The sequence below is a fragment of the Leptonotus elevatus genome, chromosome 4 (assembly GCF_054856555.1).
Source record: "Leptonotus elevatus isolate MCC_2025b chromosome 4, RoL_Lele_1.0, whole genome shotgun sequence".
NCBI classification, from domain to species: Eukaryota; Metazoa; Chordata; class Actinopteri; order Syngnathiformes; family Syngnathidae; genus Leptonotus; species Leptonotus elevatus.
In genome coordinates, this window is record NC_141242.1 from 11,779,949 (window position 1) to 11,798,204 (window position 18,256).

An 18,256-nucleotide genomic window follows, 5' to 3' on the forward strand; every position below is an offset into this window, starting at 1 on the left:
TGTGATGCGTGATGCCAAATTCTATTCTGCCAAAGCCAGCGATGCACAAGCGCCAACCATTTTTGGAGCACCTGATCTCTTCAGAGAGGATGACTGAGCTGCCACTTAGCTGAGGCACATACTGTATCAAGTGCGTCCTTGTGCTGCACAATAACATGCAATAATGTGTCCTGGCTCTGGATCGGATCCAGAATGGTTCCATTGTGATGCAGCAATAGTCGGGTGGGAGTGGAGGTGATATATTTGCATGGAGAGAAGTGAGAGTGTTAATGTAGAAATCATTTGTGTGCTTGTTTGATTCCTATCACTGTCATTTTTATTGACTTCGCATTCAAGGTAAGTTGGATACTGCTATTAAAATTAATTAGATTTTGTCGGACCTTGGCCGACCCTCAGCTCACTTTATTTGCGTTGAAACTAGTTGGGATTTAATGCAGGGGAGCCGTCAATGCCTCTCGCCAGCTGGTATTTACACGCCAAGCGCCTTCATAATCTCACCATGCTTCTTCAAGTGAGGAAGTAACCCGAGACTTGACCCGCCGACGCACTGGCGAATGGCTACGGCGTGCTTGACTTGCGCTTGTGACCTGCAAAGCTCGCTCGCACAAACGGTCATCCACACTTGACCCAGCCTGTCATCATTTTAACTGGTTGTGATTATATTGTGTCAGAGGCATTTATACATCTCGTTGTCAATATTCAGTTAAAATGAAAAATGGATTAAGTGAGAAAAGTAAAAAGATGATTAAAACGGAGTAGGTAGATGTTATGCAAGTCTAAATTTGAGTAGGTTGGCTGTACTGTACACTGCTTTTAGAAATTGAGCATTGAGGGCTTTGGCAGCCGTTTGATCCCATGGCATCATGTTGTCAAATTTAGCAACTCAGCAGCCTCCTCTGTAACAATAGGAAGGATTATCTAGTCGTGTAAGGATACTAACATGCATCGAAAGTAATAATAAAATGACAAAGCTAAATAAAATCATACAAAATAATAGTAAAATAATCTTTGTTTTCACTCCAAAGCAACAATAAACTGCAGATATGTCTGAAGGGTGAGTACTGTCATTTATTGCATCATTTCCTTACATCATATTTTGATGTTAATACAGTTATTTTTTGTTGTGTTTGATTGCCCGTCGCATTTTCCATGAAAGACCGGTGAGTATGACTAAAATAAAATTCAAATCAGACATTTTCTTGTGAATGTTGAGAGACGTCCGAATCCTCGACATGATCATCATACTTTGATAGCCACGCTCCGCCCACATTAGACGGAAAAAAATGTTTCGTAATTTAGTGCACAGTTTTCCAACCTTTACTGAGCCATGTAACGAAATACCTTCTTCCATGTAGTGGAACAGCATTTAATTGTTTTGCTTGTCACTATACATCGCTGGCATAGATAATTAAACAAAGATATATGATTAATTATGATAGCCATTCCCACCCAAGTTATTGTTAATCAGTTAACCATTCTATGGGATGCGACCGATAACATACATACATCCATCCTTGTATATTTGCTCCCCAACTGTCTGAGACCAGTTGAATGTGCAACAAACATGTACAGCCGCATAGTATAGCATTAGCATATTAGCGCAGCACCGTTTAATTGCATTTAAATCCATGCTTATCTCTCAGCATTCACCCCATTAAGCTAATCCAACGAGATGTATAAACTATAAAGCGTAGTCATTTACCTCGCAGAGAAAACCAAAATTCTCAGCCACACGCCGACTTCACTTGAAGGTGAGTCCAGCAGATGTTATGACAACCACTGAATATCATCTTCCTAAAATGCCATGAGACTTCCTACTTCTTACTTTAAAGTCCGTCTTGCTGAGGAAGGCCGCTTCCATGCTTTTGGCTGAGAGTGAAGAGAAAAAAGCGGAGAGGGAAAGATCCCTCAGTGAATGTTTCCCTCGGCCGAAGACTTCAGGCTTGTCAGTCCAAGAACTTCAGGTAGCAAGACTTACGGACGTCCTCGTTTTGACTCAACACACTGCTAACATCTTCTTCCTTTCCAGGAACTGTGCAAAGAACTGCACAGAAAGATTGATGCCACCGACGAAGCTCGTTATGATATAGCGCTGAAGGTGGACAAAAATGAAAATGAGGTATGATTGAGCGAGAGGAGTCTGTGGACATTTGAATTGTGCCTGCTACTTGTTGCTAACCACCAGCCAGGTGTTAAGAATTGATTGGTTAGCAATTCATTCGGATATTTGTTTACAGCACACTGAGAATGATTCGTGCGTGAAATTTCAAATCAATCTTGATTTATTGGGCAGATAACTTTTTTTTTTTAGGCCTACCCATTTATTTCAAATGTGATTTTTACTTATTATTATTTTTTTTGCATTTGTACAAGTTTTGTTATACAAAACCTTTTGTAAAAGCAATCACAGCTCTAGCTAATTAATTTTTGCCATTTGTGGAAAGGCATTGCCTTACAAACAGGCCCAAAAAGCAGAATCCTTGTCATAGTGACCATTTGAATTTGTGTGGTTATTAGTATAGAGTGCACTGCAGTAAATAGGGTATAACATGTTACGTTGTCCAAAAGAAAAGATGGACACAATTGACAATTTGTGTCAGGTGAGGATATATTTGGAAACCCCAGGTGCATAATAAAAAAGGACCTCGCCACACAAACGGGTCGGTTTCCCACACAGCTAATTTAAAAGCAGCAGGTGGGTCTTCGTGTACAAATTCACACTATTGTGTGACCCACTTAGACGCCTATCATCCAAGCTAAGCTTAGAAAGGCACGTTGCAAACGTGTTAACATTTGACAGATTTCATCATATCTCTTTCGTACATATCAGTACGACTGCATCTGAACAGATCCAGGACCCAATGAGTGTCAATTATTCGTGGATTTACACCTATCCTCCGTGAAGAGCAGTGGGTCGACTCGACCGTACTGCCAAAATACATCAATAAAACACGTTTGTTATAATATAGCATAGCAAGGACAACGCGACCAAGTAATCGATTAGTATTCGTCACCACAGATTGCATCTTTGAGAGAGAAGATTGTCTCGCTGAAGGGGGTCAGGCGTCCCAGCTTAAAGAGGGTGAAGAAACGCACCGACGACATGCTGGGCGCGTACTCGGACCCCTCCAAACTCATGAAGGCTGACTTCAAGGCCAACCTTAAGACAGTGAAGAAAGAGGATGAAAAAGTAAGGTTCTAACTAAGTAATAATAAATATTTGTATTTATTTATAAGCTAACTGACAGCATCTAACTATGATTATGCTCTCCAGCGGGAAGAAGTGACTGACTGGCGTAAGAATGTGGAGGCCATGTCCGGCATGGAGGGCAGGAAGAAGCTGTTTGACGCCGGACAATAGCCAAGCAAGTCATCGGAGCTTGTGAGTAGGTGTGAAAAAAAACACATCATGACCTGCATTAAGTATTTTTATTATTATATTGTAAGCTGCTGTAAGGTTACGCACAGTTTGGACATTAATTCAACGCTGCTTTTAAGTATAGAAAACTAAAAACGGAACTTTAATTATGATTCAATTAAAATGTATTGTACTTAAGTTAAATAAAAAATGTACCTAAGTATTAAAAAAAAAAAGTATTGTACGTAAATTGTAAATACAACTGAACTGGATTTAACACATGTACCGTACTGGATATTTAAAAAAAACCCCACTAATATTATGCGCATTTTGAACATTTAGTGATTTTTAAAAATTATTATTATTATTTTTAAAGTACAGTACCACCGTTTGGGAATCACAAAAAAAAAAAGACGATAAAAATTGCCCATTGGGCACCAAATTAGAGAAATACTGTGACATCATTACCACATTTTCTGTACCCCTTTTAGTCTTTAATCATCTTGTGGAAAATTGTAAAAAAGAAAAAAAAAGGAGAAAAAAAGAGTTGAAGAAGCAAATTCATAATTTTTCAGAAATTATTTTGACGCTAGGGCAAAAATAATGACATTCAACTCGTATCTCAAGGCACAACTGTATTTTAATACTATATTTACAAAAATGTACTCATTTCAAGGTTAATCGTATAAATTGAATTGGCAAGTGAAGTGAATCATGATTTTTTCTTTTTTTTACAGGTTTGGGGCTGAAATTTGTTCCCAATTTGGACAACTCTGATTAAAATATTGAACCCACTTTTCTGCTTTGTATTTTTTTGTCTTTATTGCCTAGTACAGTTTGTACAGCATCTTTACGTATTACAAAATGAATAGAGCTTTATAATACAAACGGTAAAAAAAAAGTCTCGACAGCATCCTGATTTGCTTGCTGCCTTGGCACAAGAGTTCTATTTTAGTTAGCCACTCATGGGGGCACACAAGGAGTCCTTGAACGTGACCTGAGGTTCCTCCTGTTACTTCGAGACGGACGCTGCGCACCTCAACAGCTTCTTTTGCACACACAAGGGAAGGTATGATGAGTTTTTCTTCATTGTAAGAGTCGATTTATCATGGCGATTTGTTTTTAGCTGAAGTATTTATGCAATTGATTTGAATTGATGCATGTTTGAATGACAAAAATTTAATGCATGGCCTCTTGTTATATGGTAGTTCTGAAGTCTATTTATATTCAAATACAAATATCAAGCATTTGATTGTTCAAATGAGCATCATTCTGTCACTGTTTTTTATTCTAGAAAAAAAAAAGTGTCATATGTCAATGTGCTTTTCAATGCTACAATTTTTTTTTGCAGACAAAAGACTTCCAACATGTCAGAGGCGTAAGATATGACTCTCATTCACATTTGTGTTTAGAATACTTTCTTCACGTTCTAACTTGTTTTTTGTTTGCCCTTCAATGTCCGCCAAAGACCGGTAAGCCGTTATTTTTCAACGATATGTTAACTGTTTTTGATTTGTAACATTTAATGCAAATGTTGAATGTTTGAGCAGAGAAAACCCAAGATTTCAGCATCTCGCAGACTGACCCTCAAGGTATTTTCTTACACTGCATTTGATCAATAATAAGTCACACAAGGGCTACTTTCTCCCCGCTCCCTCCCCTTCAATTCAGACCAAGCTGCTAAAGGTAGCAACTGTGATGTTGGAGAAGGAAAAGGAGGCAAAGTGCCAGGAGAGAGAAGCTACTTTGAGCGAGAGAGTTCCGCCGCTGCAGCTGTCTGGGTTGTCAGTGCAGGACCTTCAGGTATAACGTGCGTGCCGTGTCTCGCCTGTCCATCATGTTCCGTTCAAACAGCGTGCTGTGCTGAATGTTCCACACGCCGCTGCCAAGCACACACAATGTTCACAGCAGGGGATGCCTGCCGCTGATATTGAATTTCATATCTGATACTGACACCTTTCAATGTTGTCTTTGAGTCTTTTTTTGGGGGTTGCATTTTTTTCTTAAACTTCTTCTATTTATTATATTGTTATTAAATTTGTCAATTTTGTTTTAGAATTTAACAATATATTAACTAATTAACTGCCATTGACGGCTATAGACGTAAAAAATTAATTTGAACTATTTCTATTAGTTTAACATTTTTTCTACTTTTTTTTATTGTACATTTAGAACAGATTTAACATTTTTGATTAATTGTGAGTTAACTATTGAAGTAATGCGATTAATTACGATAAAAAAAATTAATCGCCTGACGCCCCAAATTTTTAGTAATCTTTAAGTCGCGTCAGGCGATTAACATTTTTTAATTGTAATTAATCGCATGACTTCACTAGTTAACTCACGATTAATCACACATTTTGCATCAGTATTTCTAAAAAAAAAAAAATCTAGGTTTTCATACTCTTGTTAACAAAAGTGGAAAAAAATGTTAAACTAATAGAAATAGTTCAAATAATTTTTTGACGTCTATAGCCGTCAATGGCAGTGAATGAATTAAAGTGTTTAGAAATTGGTTATGAATTGATTTGTTAACAGGGATCTCTGATTTAACAAAAAAAGAAACAAGAAAAAAGTTTTGCTGCCATCTTGTCGCATCCGGAAGTACTTACAAGTATTGAGATTTTTTAATTTAAATTTTATTTTATTTGTTGTATATGCAGAAAATGTATGACACTTTTGTTTGGGACATATTTGATACTGACACCTTTCAACGTTGTCCTTGAGTCTTTTTTTTTGTTTGGGTTCTTCTTTTGGATTCGTCTTCTTTTTAATATATTGTTATTAAATGTTTCAATTTTGTTTTAATACATTGCTGGCAACATTTAATCCTCCTGTTGCGTTTGTTTCTTAACAATGTTCAAGGGTCATTGTGACTCATTGTAATGTTTACTCATGAACAAAATATCACATAACGCAATGCAATGCTTTAAGTATTTAAAAGGAAAAAAATGAAGGCCAGCAGATAAAGTTAAAGCCAAGTTTTTGTTTTTTTTACATTTTCCAAACGGGCTAATTTAATCTGCAACATAATAGGAGGGTTAACAATACATTAAAGTGTTTATAATTTGGTTATGAATGGGCTCTTTGCACAGCTCGACTACTTTCTGAATTTAACATCACTACTCTGTTTCCTGTCTTTCATGATTGGACAAACGGATGAATCCAGGTGTGTCTGGCCATTGTGGTGGTAATTACTGATGTCAGGCACACCTGGATTAATCAATTTGTCCACTCATGAAAGACGGGAAATTAAGGAGTGGTATTGAGTTCAGGAAGTAGTGGATTTGTGCAAAGAGTCCATTGATTTTTTTAACAGGGCTCTCTGATAAAAATAAAAATAAAATAGAAGAAGAAAAAAGTTCTGCTGCCATCTTGTGGCATCCGGAAGTACTTACAAGTATTGAGATTATTATTATTATTATTTTTGTATGTGCAAAAAATGGATGACACTTATGTTTGGGACACTTTACAACAGTATTACATCAATTTATTATTATTTTTTTTTTAAATACATCATACAGACTACACATTTCTCGTTTTCCCAACCTCTGAAGGTTCTCTCCTCTCTCATAGGCTCTGTGCAAAGAACTGCACCATAAAATAGACATGGCCGACGAAGAGCGCTATGATATCAACTCCAAGGTTGACAAGAATAACGTAGAGGTTTGGAAATTCATCTCTTCGGCGATCTATTCCATTTTAACTCATTCACTGCCATTGACGGCTATAGACGTCAAAAATTAATTTGAACAATTTCTATTCGTTTAACATTTTTTTCTACTTTTGTTAAGAGTATGAAAACCTAGAATACATTTTTAGAAATACAGATATAAAATGTTTGATTAATCGTGAGTTAACTATTGAAGTCATGCGATTAATTACGATTAAACATTTTAATTGCCTGATGCCCCAAATTTGTAATAATCTTTAAGTCGCGTATATAGCTGTCAATAGCAGTGAATGAGTTAAGGGTGGCCATAATTTAGGGAATTTGGTTGACGACATGGACTTGAATAATTTTTCAACGGTTTCTTTCAGCTTGAAAACCTTTTTGCCAAGATCATTGAGCTGAAGGGTAAAATGAAGCGACCCACGCTTAAGAAGGTGAAGATTTCGGCCGACGCCATGTTGGGAGCGCTGCTGGGCGCCAAGGTCAAGGAGTCTGTGGACTTTAAGGCCAACCTTAAGACCGTCAAGAAGGAAGAAGAGAAGGTAAAATCCATTTATTTACACTTCAACGCTGCAGTGAAGTAAAATGAAGACAGCGTTCATTGATTTGATGATTTTCCTCTCATAAACAGAAAGAGGAAGTGACTGACTGGCGTAAGAATGTGGAGGCCATGTCCGGTATGGAGGGCAGAATGAAGCTGTTTAATGCTGGACAGTAGATTCAAACGATGGACAAATAGTAAACCCACTGTGTGTGACCACCATAGCTGAACAGTAACATGGCTTAAATGGTTTTACATAACACTTATTGTAGATTGTGTAGAAGTGTGCAGTACAGTATTTCCTTATAGTGTTGAGATGCCCAGAAACAATTGGGATGGTAATGATAATAAAATTAAAATTGACTTTTTTTTTGGTCCAAAATATAGCATGTAGTAATTATTTGACAACAATCATGCAATAAAATGAACATTTTTATGCATAAGGCTGGTTAATGCCATCATTCTATCCTTACTTTTTTTTTTTAATGTATATATTTAATAGAATTTGATGCATGTCACTTTCAAACTAAGGAATTTTTTAAAGCCAAATTGACAGGTCACTACAGTATTATAGTTCGCCACGGCCGCCTTGATGATGGCGGCAGTGGCTTTCATTTAATCCACAAAATATAGTGAGTTGTTTGGTCGATATGAATGGTATCGAGTTGGCGAGTCCTCTGCCATGCTGAGGCCCCCCCGAAAAGGAGATTCATTCTTTGGAAGAATAATAAGTAGCAATTCCAAGAGGGCCTTGGCGCTGGCCTGGAACGCGAGAAGACTTCATTCTGGCAATACCTAAAAAAATGCCACTAGGTGGTAGTATCGCTCTGCAAATGACTTCCTGTTTCCTTTATAGTACGTGTCTTCAAATGGTGGGTGTTTTTACTTTATTCTACTTTTATTATAGCGGTTAATTGATTTACACTCACATGACAGTTAATTATGTGGTACATAAAAAAACTATTTCTAGTTAACAATTGTATTATGATGACCGTTTAATTTTGTTTTGACAAAAGAGCAACATGGGAATCATTCATTCATTCATTTCAAACCCACCATGTGGCGCTCTATGACCAACCAGTCCATAAGAAAGTCTCACAGGTGGACATTTTCACACCTCGTACACGACTGCGGGCAAGAATGGTGAGAACAGAGTGCCTTATTTTGGAGAGCCACTCACAAGGGCACGGGAATCTATATATGCAGCCTCTTTGTGCCCTTCTCATCTTGGAAAAAGCTGCCGGCCAGTAGTTTTGTCACATATTGTACAAGGTAAGAAAAAAACGACATACATGACGCTTGGAGAATGTATGTGATATGAACAGTCTCTGTCCAATCTTCATCTTATTTTTATCAAATGTTCTTTGATTGCATTTTGTAGCTTACCTGCACAGGTCTTGACTTCATTTGAATAGCATCAAATATTTTAAGTCGTACCTTGTCTACCAAATGTTTTTGAAATGTATTTTCCTTTCTCCCTTGACAGAGGAAAACACAAGAAAAGCTTAACTATGTCTGATGCGTGAGTATCAGTCAGCTTTCTTGTAATATTACTCATATTTGAACTGTAAATGTTTTAAAAAGTAACTAACTTTACCTGTAATCTCCACATGTCTCAATGTCGCCTCCTGCTTACGTGCTCAGGCCTTCGGTAAGTCAAATTTACTCTCAAAAGTAATTCATTTGCATGATCAAATACTCAAAATTTGCCAAGATTAAGATAACAGTTACTACTACTACTAACTAAAAAAAACAAAAAACATGGTAATCCTCACACTAACCTGCACCATGAACACAAAAAGTCTGAATAGACTGTGTTCTTTTCCAGAGACCCAAAATATCTGCATCTCGTAGACTGTTTTTGAAGGTACGACTATACTCATTTACTCAAGTTATGGTCATTGCTTGGCTGGGGTGTCATTTTATGTACAAATTGCTGTGCAATTAGACCAAAATGATGAAGAAGGCCATGGTGATGCTGGAGAATGACAAGCAAGTACGACGAGACGAACGGGAAAGAACCCTGACTGAGAGACTTCCAGAACTCCAGATGTCAGATTTGTCTACACAGGAACTGCAAGTATGCTGTCAACGTTAAAATCGAACCATACTGTAATGTAACAGTACACAGTACTTTATCATTTCTATCTACAGAATCTTTGCAAAGAGCTTCACCAGAAGATTGATGTCGTCGATGAGGATCGTTATGATATTGCTTTAAAGGTGACCAAAAGTGATATAGAGGTATGTGGTCCAGTTTTCTTATTAACCTATGGTACCAATAGTACAAACCAATTTATTTGTCTATGCCGATTAGGCATGTGCCCAAAATTCGATTCTCATTTAGTATGATTCAGAATTGATTTTAAATGTCCCAAAATACATTTTATTTAAATTATTTTATACCGTCTTGCCTTTGTCTGTGTGTGCCTTTATTGGGAGTGCTGTTCATGTTGTACCCAGTTTGGCCACTGAGGGGCAGTGTGGTTCCACGCGGTCTAATACACTCTTAAGTTGTAGCCACATTAGAGAGTAGAAGGAAAAAGTCATGATCAAGTTATTCCAATAAAAGTTTTTTTTCCAGCGTAGAGCTCTTTTGAGTGATAAAAGTGCCGTGAGTAGCGCGCTAGTTAGCATTAGCGAGTCAGACTGGAGTAGCTTATTACAATTCTTTGCACATCTATAGATTGAAGCAAAAATCATTGTCAATCAAAATAATTGTGGGGGAAAAAAAATCGTTCTTAATTAAAAATCGATTCTGAAACGAATCGCAGACCCAAAAATTGGAATCGAATCGTGAAACATTCAAAGATTCCCACTCCTAAAGCCGATGGGAGACTCATACTGTATAGTGGATAGCATACTCACAGATTCACCTATTTGCTGATTTTTTGGTAATTAAAAAACAAGCAAATATTTTGTTGTTGTTGGGGCAACTTATTAAACTTATTAGCCCCATTTTTTGAAAAGATTTTTGAAGGATTAACTTTTTTTTTAATTTTTATCTAATTGTAATTGCTCATGTTTTAGATTATAATGCTCTTCCGTCAAATGTATACATCTAGGCATGGCTCAAAGACCACACAGTACTCGAATACAGCGCTCTAGCTAACAAATCGATAAGAACGTGTGTATCACCTGATTATTTTTGATGAATAGTAAACAAGTGTCTTTTCTTTTGGGGCTTATGGATGAAACAAAAAAGTTGCGGGACCTGTCTCAGAAGATCTACGAGTTGAAGGGCAAGATGAAGAGGCCGAACTTGAAGAGGGTGAGGGTGTCCGCAGACGCCATGTTGGGAGCACTGCTGGGAGCCAAAGTCAAAGAGTCTGTCGACTTCAAAGCCAACCTCAAGACTGTGAAGAAAGAGGAGGAGAAGGTGAGAGTTTGTCTGGGAATTTGGTTTTACACACATATTGATTTTTTAACATCTAAATCGATGTTGAAAATATGAGACATCCCCACACATGACGGGGGGTGGGGGGGGGGGGGGTGATGGTGTGTGTACCCTGTTTGAGACAAAAGTTATAAATGTAATCAAAATGTAACTTTTGGTCTATGTTAACATTAAATATGAAAGTATGAAATTGGGAAAATTCATACAATTAAGATGATTTGATAAAAAATTATTATTATTATTTTTTACTGTACCTTACAGAAAGAGGAAGTGACAGACTGGCGCAAGAACGTGGAATCCATGTCGGGTATGGAGGGCAGAATGAAGCTGTTCAATGCTGGACAGTAGACAACAGGCCACTCCACATTGTGGTTGAAGCCGATGGCTCGAGTGACTGTCGCTCATTTTTCAGTGAACACTTTTAGTCATCTGGAAAATCTGTGGAAGACAATAATGACAACAAACACTAGTGTGTCTTTCCTTTTAACAGCAGTGAGCATCATGTTAAGTATTAACATGTGCTTTATGTAGTATTTGAGTCTGGATGATGTATTCATAAAAAAGTGAATATTTGTGTCTATGCTTGTGTTTTTTGTTTAATTAAATTGCATTTTGAAAACTCACCTAAGAAGTGTTACAAATGTGATTACTGTTACCAATGTAAATATTAGGGGACATTTGAATTGATTTATTTAACACTATGGGAATATGTTAGCTTTTGCCACTTGAAAGTAGTGAAAATGTATATTTACATTTTGGGTCATTATCCACTAAGGGTGAAATAATATTGACAAAGTTATGAGTAGAAAGTAAACATACGTGTTTTCAAATATAGGACGTAAAATAAAATTTGGAGAAAAAAATACTAAAGTAAAGCACAGATAGCTGAAAAAGAAAAATACCTTTTTGTTACGTTACTTCCTACCACTGTACTTTAATTTGTTAATGTCACCGTTTCAAACTATTGCAACACTTAACAACAAACATTTGCAACAAACTCCGAAAACCAAGAAGTTACTGGAGAAGCTTAAATGAGGTTTGTAAGCAATTGTGAAACCAAACCTTTAGGTTGTTGGCGCCATGACATGGCCCCTCCCTTTCGTCATCGGCTCACTCTGTGGCAAATTAACATGGGCGTAGTCCTCATCCAAATTTGGGCATGACGCAATCCGATGCTCAGCGCTCCGCTATCCGGATTGGACAAGCGAGCTGCCAATCACCATCCATCAAGCAGACGCTTTCATGGCCGGGCTAAATTTTGTCAACATCGCCGCCGCCACATTCCCACCGCTTTTAAAAGCTACATAGGGTAAGCCGGCCTACTCACAATACTGTTTTATTTTATTTTATTTTGTTTGCGTAAAAGCCACTGACTGCCTGCTTGTTATGCTGCTAACACGCTTGGGGTGCTTTTTTTCCCCTTCCCCTCAATATCTGGGTGCTAGCAGCCATGCTTGTCGTAGTAAATAAAGCCTGTTGTGGAAACATCAAAGATAATGGCGATAACATCAAACAACTTCATCGATGCGTGTACTAACGCGATTACAGGGCAAGCTCGCTTCATTTCCTCATATAGAAACGCTAATAATAGTACAGTTCATAGTGTGGGGGTTCACTTCTAGCCCTCCTGAGATCAACTTTACCCTTTTCGCGTGCATCCAAATTAAGCTTGAGTAACAAAATGTCGTTGTTTTTTTATATTTTTTTATTAAATGCTTTCCATCAGATGTAAAAGGATGAACAACCTTTCTAAATGGTCTTTCATATGAGGCCACAGTAGTAGTGTGTGTGTGTGTGTGTGTGTGTGTGTGTGGGGGGGGGGGGGGTCATCTCTCAATTTGCAATTTTAAATACTCAATATTTTCATATAATTCCCATTAATTGTCATTTTATATTGTATTAATTGTAATATATATTGTGGAAATCCAATTTGGACATTTCCAAAGATTCAATTATGTTTCCCCACAGGGTGTCTTGCTTAAAATAACTTGAACAAGTCTGACTTTGTTGCAAGAAGTGAGGTACACCTTAGACTGGTCGCAAGCCAATCACAAAAAACAAAGCTTTTATGCGCACAATCACACCTATGGCCAATTTAGAGCAGGTGTCAAACATATGGCACGCGGGCCAAAATTGGTTCGATAGGTTCAATCTGTCCGACAAGATTTTTGTAAAGGCAAAAACACTTATTGATACTTATATTATTATTATGCTATGACTTTACTAGCCTGGCCCTGAACTACAATGCCTGTGACCATTATTTAGAATCTTCAATAAACCTAAAATGCATGTTTCTGGAATGTGGGAGGAAGCTGGAGTACCCCTGAGAATTGTATTGATTATTTATGAACTTAATGTGTATGTTCAGGGTTGTGTTTCTGCAGATGTCCACGTACAAACTCTTTCTGCTGAGACATGGGGAGGGGGCGTGGAACCGGGAGAACCGTTTCTGCAGCTGGGTGGACCAGAAGCTGAGCGCAGACGGCGTGAAGGAGGCCCAGGATTGCGGCCGGCTCCTGAAGGAGCGGGGCTACAAGTTGGACCTGGTTTTCACCTCCATCCTCAGCCGCTCCATCCAGACGGCCTGGCTGGTCCTGGAGGCCATGGGGCAGGAGTGGGTCCCCGTGGTGAAGTCGTGGCGGCTCAACGAGCGCCACTACGGAGCCCTGATAGGCTTGAACCGGGCAGAAATGGCCGCCCTGCACGGGGAGGAGAAAGTGAAGCTGTGGCGGAGGAGCTACGACGTCACGCCGCCTCCCATAGACGAATCGCACCCGTACTTCGGTGAAATCTACACCGATCGCAGATACAGCACGTGCGACGTGGACAAGGAGAAGCTGCCTCGGGCCGAGAGCCTGAAGGAGGTGCTGGACAGGCTGCTGCCATATTGGGAACGCGCTGTTGTACCCGAGATACGCCAAGGCAAGACGGTGCTCATCGCGGCTCATGGGAACAGCTGCAGGGCTCTGCTCAAACATCTGGAAGGTATTCTGCACTGCTGACACACTCAGTGCCTGATTTATTAAAAGTTTGCATGGGCAAACGAAAACGTGATGACACTCACAAAGAAGAGTTTCATACTTCAGTGCAGTTTCTGGTTCCCCGTAACTCATTATTCTGTTGCTGTCTTTCTTTTTTTCCACTAACACTTCCAATTCCATCACTTCATTTTGCACTTACGGTGCTCACCCAAAGGTTCCATGGTGAAAACTATCAGTGCTAAAGCTCAAAACCTTTTCATATATATATATATATATATATATATATATATATATATATATAATAAAACAAATATCTGCCTTCATTGTTTATATATTGAGCAGCAGCTCCCACATGATTGCGCTTGTCAAGTGTCGCGCTGCGCCACAAATGGACATTTGACCCTGCTCAAAAAGGCCACTTAGTTTAGGTTACAGAGCATCCACATTGACCTTTAATTATACTGTACTTGTAGGCCACTCACTCACTTTACATTTGCTGTGGGGGTTATTAGTTTACAAAGTACAGTGAGAGTGTGAAATCGATTTGAGTATTGGATCAATCTTTTTTTCCCATTGATGTGAATTGAAGTGCTGTTACTCTTTTCCAGCCCCCTGAAAAACAAATATTTTGGTGTTCCTAAAAAAAGAAAAATAGCACTATATTGTCATAAAGACAAGATTATCAAAAACGAATTATCGATTACGATTAGTTGTTGCTTAACTCATTCACTGTCATTGACGGTTATAGACGTCATAAATTCATTTGAACAATTTCTATTAGTTTAACATTTTTGTCCCACTTTTGTTAACAAGAGTATGAAAACCTAGAATTTATTTTGTACATTTGGAACAGATACAAAATTTGTGATTAATTGTGAGTTAACTTGTGAAGTCATGCGATTAATTACGATTAAAATCCTGACACCCCTAATGTTTAATAATCTTTTTAAAAACAATTTTTTTTTTTAATTATTTGTATTTAAATTTTTTAGAATCTTTTTTTATTTTATTTAAGAAAAGATTATTACAAATTAGGGGCATCAGGCGATTACAATTTGTAATCGTAATTCATCGCATTACTTTACTAGTTAGCTCACGATTAATCACAAATTATATATCTGTTGTAATACAATAAAAAAAAATCTAGGTTTTCATAACTCTTGTTAACAAAAGTGGAGAAAAATGTTAAACTAATATAAATAGATTAAATGAATTTTTGACGTCTATAACCGTCAATAGTAGTGAATCATTGCCTCACACTTAATTTTGATTATTTTTTAATATAGAGCTACCCAAAAACTTTAGCATATTTTTTTAATTTAAGTGTATTCTGTATGTTTGTTAGCAAAAAATGTTCATGGGGTAAATACGAAAGTGGCCGAACATGGTTTCTTTCGGGCATCGCAAATATGATTTTAAAATTAATCATTTTAGTTAAGAGGCAGAAGGTTTTTTTTGTTGTTGTGTGTATTGGAATGTATCCCCATGATAAACAAGTTTGCTGTATTGTCAAATAAATCGATCAAAATTGAGCATTAGTATTGCCACTGGAGTTACAAAGGAAGATTATTAGGCTTGAAAGTGTCCTCAAAACGACTTTGGCGAGCTCAACATTAATATTCCCATTTTGTGTTTTTCCGACAGGGATTTCGGACGAGGATATCGCCGGCGTGACTTTGCCGACGGGGATTCCGGTGCTGCTGGAGCTGGACGCGCAGCTGAAGCCTGTGAAAGCTCGCCAGCTACTGGGAGACCAGCAGAAAATCCAGGCGGCCATTAAAAAGGTGGAGGATCAGGGAAAAGCCAAAGCATCAACTTGAAGTGGACGTAAGACGTTCTTCAAGTAACGGTGGCATAACTCCTTCTTAATATCAGAATTAGGAAAAAGGAACTGATTGAAATTGACAAAAGAGGGGAGAAAGTCTTAATGTGAAATGAACGTGCGCGTGTGACCTACCACTGTGGAGAATACGCTCGTCAGTTGCTTTTGTTTTGTCTCCGTTTTTGACAACCCTAACGTGGTGATTTTTGGTTCTAGCTCAAATGTGGTGCTACATTTTTAAAAGTCTGTTCTGTTACATTTGTTTTACTACTTGCCTTCTGTGTTGTCAATCTGCTATGTACCGACGCCTCCCTGTTGACTTACCGCAAGGAAATACACAACAGGTGATGTCAGAGTTGAGTAAATAAACGCCCCAGGTGAGGAACAAACCTTTTTTTTGCATTATTAAAAAATACTGTAGGATGACTAATAACCACACAGACTGCGACGCCTTTGTGGTCAGTCCAGAATGCTCAGTCAGTTGATTTTAAAACATTTCAGTGGTGGCGTTGTTACTGTTTTTGTCATTTTTTGATGCACTTACCCGATTGATGTACTGTTACAAAAATGCTGAAAAGCACTTTCGAGTTAACGAATATCATTATGTCTTCCAACAGCACTATCGCGTCATTGAATGTAAAGCGAATCCGCTGCTGTGAAACCCCGGCTGCTTGCTACTGCTTTTTAACTGCCACTCTTGTTTCGTATGCACTGGGAAAGGGATAGAAAAGTTGTGTGGATTTAATAGCAAATTGTACAAAGGTTGAGGCACTACTGTACGTCAGCTGTTGTTTTTCAACAAAATGAGTTTACATGGCAAAAATGATGAAAAAAAACTGATAAGCTGTAGCATGTTGTCTTAATGTTCAACATTGCATTATGGGGAAAATAAGCTCAATCGGTAGGAATAACTGTTTTTTGTGTGAAGCAAATAAAGAAGTTACATTAAGAATTGTGTTTCCCTCACTCTTTGGCTTGATTTACAAAAGCTATTATAAGTCATATACCACGATAAGATTTAAAGCAACAGTAAGGAACTTTTAGTTTACGTTGATTATGGCGCCGCCATATGGACAAAAGCGGTAATGTTATGCCTGAAGGAAGACCACATTTCCCATGAGGACAAGTGCATTGCATTGTTTTTGAGCTCACGCTAGCGAGCGAAAGCCGGGCCAATGTTGATCCTTGGCTGTCCTTTTATCCGGGTAGCTTCCCTTTTTCTCTTTTCTGTCCTCAGACAAAACTTTTCAGTTGTTTTGCAGCTTCTGCCAGGAAAGCAGTAATCGTGCGTTGACATTCAAATTGACTTCCGTCTTAGTAACGAATGGGGAAAGGGGGAAGTGACGTATGCCGTAAAGCAGTCAGCACATTTGTAGGTTTTTGTAATTTGATCATTATGTAAGTATACTTTTTTTTTTATTCTCCTATATTTTAATGTTCTGTCAACTGGCCAATTTTACGTCGGCGTACAAGAATAAAAAGAAGGAATTCAGGTTCCTACCATTCCCGGCACGAACACTTCATTGTGAATGTGTTTCGGGGATTTGCTATTGTGTGTAGCTTTTTGTTTGTTTTTCAGTGATTTATTTTCTAAATAAGCTGTTGTGTTTTGCACTGTACATATAATACATGTATACTAACATAACTGAAAGTTATCAGATCTTCTCAAAAACTATTTTGGCTAAAAAAATAAAAAAATCTTGACCTTAACCCACAAAATGGACTCGATGACGGTCCTTGTTTGGCGGCCATTTGTCTGTTAATGCCTCCATCTTGCATCATCCAAATCCATATTGTGACGTTTGAGCAGTTATCAGGCCAAGCGATTATTTAATGCCAATTTGCAAGTTACTGTCAACCCTAACTATACCAATACACAACACGCTACGTGCTTAGCAAACACTGTTTGTTTGTTATTTTTTGTCACTTGCGCACACACACATCACTATTACAAACACAGTTGTCTTCACGGAAACTATCCGGGGGAGGGGGGGGGGAGAAGAAAAAATAGCTGAGTACACCATCACTCCTGAGTATAACATCGCTCGTGATTGGTTGTGACTCATGATCATAAATAAAGTTACTCAAGGGTTGAGGATCGAACTTATGACCTTCAGCTTAGGAGACTGCCACTGAACCACCTGAACTATGCCCCGCCTCCTCTTTGCTTATATCCAAGAGGAGACCAAACACATTGTTTTTGGTCTCGTTGTTAAACGATTCCAGCTGACACAAACAATATTCTAACACACAGCGGGAGCTGCGAGGCTCAGGGAGTAGATCGGCTGTCTCCCAAGCTGTAGGTCATGAGTTTGTTCCTCAACCCTTTAGTGACTTTTATTTTTTCCCAATTCTTTATTTTACTCTCTTCTAAGTGTAAATATTACTCTAAAAAATGTTGTCAAACTCTAGAGTCAAATTTACTCTACAGAATTTACTGTGAAGTTTGTGCATGTTCAGTCAATTTCGTTGCTCTGTACCCGT

The 18,256-nt window shown here is 38.1% G+C and overlaps 4 protein-coding genes and 1 long non-coding RNA gene across 10 annotated transcripts; 4 read left to right on the forward strand and 1 right to left on the reverse strand.

Annotated features, from left to right (window-relative positions):
• Nucleotides 1–271: 271 nt before the first annotated feature.
• Nucleotides 272–4,152, forward strand: LOC147175537 (troponin I, slow skeletal muscle-like). Of its 3 annotated transcripts, XM_086073200.1 has the most exons (7): nucleotides 272–1,160; nucleotides 1,710–1,751; nucleotides 1,833–1,964; nucleotides 2,030–2,119; nucleotides 3,020–3,190; nucleotides 3,275–3,382; nucleotides 4,096–4,152. In XM_086073200.1, exons 3-6 carry the CDS (start codon nucleotides 1,860–1,862, stop codon nucleotides 3,359–3,361), a joined length of 453 nt encoding a protein of 150 aa, XP_085929326.1. In that variant the 5' UTR covers nucleotides 272–1,160; nucleotides 1,710–1,751; nucleotides 1,833–1,859; the 3' UTR covers nucleotides 3,362–3,382; nucleotides 4,096–4,152. The 3 variants fall into 3 exon arrangements, with proteins under 3 accessions (XP_085929326.1, XP_085929325.1, XP_085929327.1); XM_086073199.1 differs by lacking the exon at nucleotides 272–1,160 and having other exon boundaries at nucleotides 1,207–1,751; nucleotides 3,005–3,190; XM_086073201.1 differs by lacking the exon at nucleotides 272–1,160 and having other exon boundaries at nucleotides 1,697–1,751.
• LOC147175538 (uncharacterized) lies at nucleotides 2,847–12,078 on the reverse strand. Its single transcript, XR_015094573.1, has 4 exons — nucleotides 12,032–12,078; nucleotides 11,224–11,407; nucleotides 10,787–10,928; nucleotides 2,847–3,160 (listed from the first exon to the last, which is right to left on the reverse strand). It is a non-coding gene; the product is annotated as an uncharacterized LOC147175538 (long non-coding RNA).
• Nucleotides 4,315–9,129, forward strand: LOC147175539 (troponin I, slow skeletal muscle-like). Of its 3 annotated transcripts, none has more exons than XM_086073198.1 (6): nucleotides 4,315–4,830; nucleotides 4,909–4,950; nucleotides 5,030–5,161; nucleotides 6,935–7,024; nucleotides 7,400–7,573; nucleotides 7,663–7,866. In XM_086073198.1, exons 3-6 carry the CDS (start codon nucleotides 5,057–5,059, stop codon nucleotides 7,747–7,749), a joined length of 456 nt encoding a protein of 151 aa, XP_085929324.1. In that variant the 5' UTR covers nucleotides 4,315–4,830; nucleotides 4,909–4,950; nucleotides 5,030–5,056; the 3' UTR covers nucleotides 7,750–7,866. The 3 variants fall into 3 exon arrangements, 2 of the variants coding, with proteins under 2 accessions (XP_085929324.1, XP_085929323.1); XR_015094571.1 differs by adding an exon at nucleotides 9,059–9,095 and having other exon boundaries at nucleotides 4,828–4,950; nucleotides 7,663–8,844; XM_086073197.1 differs by having other exon boundaries at nucleotides 4,828–4,950; nucleotides 7,663–9,129.
• LOC147175540 (troponin I, slow skeletal muscle-like) lies at nucleotides 9,191–11,502 on the forward strand. The gene is made up of 6 exons (XM_086073196.1): nucleotides 9,191–9,223; nucleotides 9,401–9,439; nucleotides 9,521–9,652; nucleotides 9,727–9,816; nucleotides 10,778–10,951; nucleotides 11,231–11,502. Exons 1-6 carry the CDS (start codon nucleotides 9,191–9,193, stop codon nucleotides 11,315–11,317), a joined length of 555 nt encoding a protein of 184 aa, XP_085929322.1. The 3' UTR covers nucleotides 11,318–11,502.
• A 117-nt stretch (nucleotides 12,079–12,195) lies between the features above and the next one.
• Nucleotides 12,196–16,718, forward strand: bpgm (2,3-bisphosphoglycerate mutase). 2 transcript variants are annotated; one of them, XM_086073601.1, is made up of 3 exons: nucleotides 12,196–12,278; nucleotides 13,338–13,954; nucleotides 15,595–16,718. In XM_086073601.1, exons 2-3 carry the CDS (start codon nucleotides 13,354–13,356, stop codon nucleotides 15,768–15,770), a joined length of 777 nt encoding a protein of 258 aa, XP_085929727.1. In that variant the 5' UTR covers nucleotides 12,196–12,278; nucleotides 13,338–13,353; the 3' UTR covers nucleotides 15,771–16,718. The 2 variants fall into 2 exon arrangements, with proteins under 2 accessions (XP_085929727.1, XP_085929728.1); XM_086073602.1 differs by having other exon boundaries at nucleotides 12,199–12,278; nucleotides 13,354–13,954.
• Nucleotides 16,719–18,256: the final 1,538 nt, after the last annotated feature.

Coding starts and splice junctions, on each gene's coding strand:
- LOC147175537 (XM_086073199.1), top strand. CDS start 1,860: ATGCTTTTGGCTGAGAGTGAAGAGAAAAAAGCGGAGAGGGAAAGATCC. Junction 2,120..3,004: donor TGGACAAAAATGAAAATGAG/GTATGATTGAGC, acceptor GTAATCGATTAG/TATTCGTCACCACAGATTGC. Junction 3,191..3,274: donor TGAAGAAAGAGGATGAAAAA/GTAAGGTTCTAA, acceptor TATGCTCTCCAG/CGGGAAGAAGTGACTGACTG.
- LOC147175539 (XM_086073197.1), top strand. CDS start 4,897: ATGTTTGAGCAGAGAAAACCCAAGATTTCAGCATCTCGCAGACTGACC. Junction 4,951..5,029: donor CTCGCAGACTGACCCTCAAG/GTATTTTCTTAC, acceptor CCTTCAATTCAG/ACCAAGCTGCTAAAGGTAGC. Junction 7,025..7,399: donor TTGACAAGAATAACGTAGAG/GTTTGGAAATTC, acceptor GGTTTCTTTCAG/CTTGAAAACCTTTTTGCCAA.
- LOC147175540 (XM_086073196.1), top strand. CDS start 9,191: ATGTCGCCTCCTGCTTACGTGCTCAGGCCTTCG. Junction 9,440..9,520: donor CTCGTAGACTGTTTTTGAAG/GTACGACTATAC, acceptor CTGTGCAATTAG/ACCAAAATGATGAAGAAGGC. Junction 9,817..10,777: donor TGACCAAAAGTGATATAGAG/GTATGTGGTCCA, acceptor GAAACAAAAAAG/TTGCGGGACCTGTCTCAGAA.
- bpgm (XM_086073601.1), top strand. CDS start 13,354: ATGTCCACGTACAAACTCTTTCTGCTGAGACATGGGGAGGGGGCGTGG. Junction 13,955..15,594: donor TCTGCTCAAACATCTGGAAG/GTATTCTGCACT, acceptor TTTTTCCGACAG/GGATTTCGGACGAGGATATC.